The sequence below is a fragment of the Orycteropus afer genome, unplaced genomic scaffold, assembly GCF_000298275.1.
Source record: "Orycteropus afer afer isolate SDZICR_OR568_19922 unplaced genomic scaffold, OryAfe1.0 scaffold00502, whole genome shotgun sequence".
NCBI classification, from domain to species: domain Eukaryota; kingdom Metazoa; phylum Chordata; class Mammalia; order Tubulidentata; family Orycteropodidae; genus Orycteropus; species Orycteropus afer.
This window is the reverse complement of record NW_006922089.1, coordinates 1,737,008-1,739,360: the sequence shown is the minus strand read 5'-3', so window position 1 is coordinate 1,739,360 and position 2,353 is coordinate 1,737,008. Positions and strand designations below refer to the sequence as shown.

General features: G+C 63.6%; 1 protein-coding gene across 1 annotated transcript in view; it reads left to right on the top strand.

The window, feature by feature from the left end:
• The window catches only part of ESS2 (ess-2 splicing factor homolog), a 22,023-nt gene that overhangs the window by 14,718 nt on the left and 4,952 nt on the right, over window positions 1-2,353 (top strand). The window contains exon 8 of the mRNA XM_042782907.1: window positions 1,583-1,720. Coding sequence (XP_042638841.1) covers window positions 1,583-1,720 — 138 coding nt within the window. The remainder of the gene's footprint in view (window positions 1-1,582; window positions 1,721-2,353) is intronic.

Below are 2,353 nucleotides of genomic sequence, written 5' to 3'. Positions count from 1 at the left end.
GGCCGGCCTTCCTTGGGATTGCCAGCGGGGAGGTGGGTTCCTTGGTTGGCACCAGCCCCTCCTGATGCTGCACTGGGTCTGCCCTACGCCTGATGCCTTGGGGCCGTGGCTCTCTTTCTGTGCAGGGACAGGCTGGACTCTGGGCCCATTCTGCCTGGGTCCCCAGGTCACCTGGGCTGGTCTGGGCATGGAGCTGGGCACTGGCATACCAGGCCTGCAGTGTGTGTGTCCCTGCCCACTGGTTGGGCTGGTTCCGTGCCTTGCCCTAGACTCTGGGACAGAATTTGGGTGAGTGAACTGAGGTGCTGGGGCTCACAGTGGCCATCCTGAGCTGTGCGGGTGTGGGCCAGGCCCCCAGGTGGGTTGCAGTGAGGCCAGCGCTATCCAATGGGCAGTCTTTCTGGGTTTGCTCCTCTATGTGAGTGGTGTGTAGAGGCCGGGCCCCAAGCTGCAGGAGGTGGTCCACCCAGACCTGAAGGTGCTGTGGCAGAACGCGGTGTGTCTGGAGGGGCCGTCGGACCTGGGGGTTAGGGCAGTGCCAGGCCGGTTCCCAGGGTGGTCCTGCTCCGGGCTGCATGCTGCCGCCCCCGCCCCCTCCTTCAGGCCACCCATTTCTGATGCCTGCCTGATTTGGGGTCCCTACCCTCTCTGCACACACCTTCCTGGCCTGTGTCACTGTCTGAAGACCACTGCCATTGAGTTGATTCCGAACCACAGCGCCCTAGAGGACAGAGTGGGACTGCCCTAGAGGGGCATGGAGGTGGGCACTGGCTGTCAGTCTTCACAGAAGCAAAGCCCGAACCACACCCACTGCACTGGGGTCCATTCTGACCCACAGCGCCCCTAGAGGACAGAGTGGAACTGCCCACAGGGTCTCCAGGACTGTTGATCATTATGAAAACAGACTGCCTCACCTTTCTCCCACAGAGTGGCTGGTGGTTCCAACTGCCAACCTTTTTGGTCAGCAGCTGAGTGCTTACCTCTGTGCACCTGGGCTCCTTGTGGCCCCAGCATCCCGGGATAATGGTTTCTGGTTGTGGTTCCCCTCTCATCAGCCAGCAGGGCCCCATGGGTGTAGTAGTCACAGATTGCAGTGCACAGCGAGGCAGGGAGGCCTTGGGTCTTTTCTCACATCTGCTGTCCACAGAGGAGACAGCTGCCCTCCCAGGCACTGGCACGAGCCTCTGCCCCTCAGGAGCTGCTTGCTGTGAGGGCCCTGGAGGTCGGGAATCTTGGAAGCACCGAGGGTCTGCTCCACCTTTGGGGTGGGGTGTCATCGTTGACTTCCAGGAAGCCCCACAGGAACCTCCAGCTCCCCGGCCTGTGCTTGAGGAGGGTCCTAGCTGACCCCGTCCGCTTCCCTGGAGAGCCCTCAGCCACCCAGGCTAAGCCCCATGGCTGCAGGGACCCCGTGGCCTTGGCACGTCCTTCTCAGAGGACAGACGGAGGAGGGTTTTGGGGTCCCTGGGGAAGGAGAGAGGCCAGCTGCTGGTCCCAGGGCTAGCTGGATGTGCATGCGGTGAACTGGCTGGTGTGGGAGGGAGGGGCAGGGCACTGCCCCATCAGGGTCCTCTGGCCTGAGGTGGTGGTGGTGTCCTCGCCCTCCACAGGTGTGAATGAGTCCCCTCTGATGACCTGGGGTGAGGTAGAGAACACGCCCCTGAGAGTAGAAGGAGCAGAGACGCCCTACGTGGACAGGACTCCGGGACCAGCTTTCAAGGTAGGTTATGGGGAGATGGGGGCAGTGGTGGCTGCGGGCGGGAGCCTCAGGAGTCGGCCCCCAGCCCTGCGGTTGGGTTATGGTGAGATGTGGTAGCTCCGGGTGGGACCCCTGGAGTCGGCCCCCAGCCCTGCAGTTGGGTTGTGGTGAGATGGGAGCAGCGGTGGTTCTGGGTGGGACCCCTGGAGTCGGCCCCCAGCCCTGCAGTCAGGGCAGAGGCCCCAACCTCAGCGTGGCTGAAGCTGCAGTGGTGGGCACAGTGTCAGGGAACGGGAGCAGGGCACTGCAGTCAGTGGCGGCAGTGGTGGGCGGGTCAGTTGGGGGACTCGGGGTTGAGGCACTGAGACGGGATGGGAGCCATTCAGGGGTGAGGCAGGTGGGCTCTGCGGGCCTGGGTGCTGGGAGGCGGTCTGGAGGCCATCAGGCTCTGGGGTGTAGTTTCTGCTCTCAGAAAAGCTGGCCGTTTGCATCCCAGGCTCTGCCTGCGTGGAACCCGGCTCACGGACTCATCAGATCATGAGAGAGATGCAGGGTCGGAGCTGGGCCGCAGGAAGGTTCTGCAAGGCAGGCTCTCGGTGGGCCCGATGGGGCACAGCGCAGGGGGCGTGGCTCACAGTGAGGAATGGGGAGCAC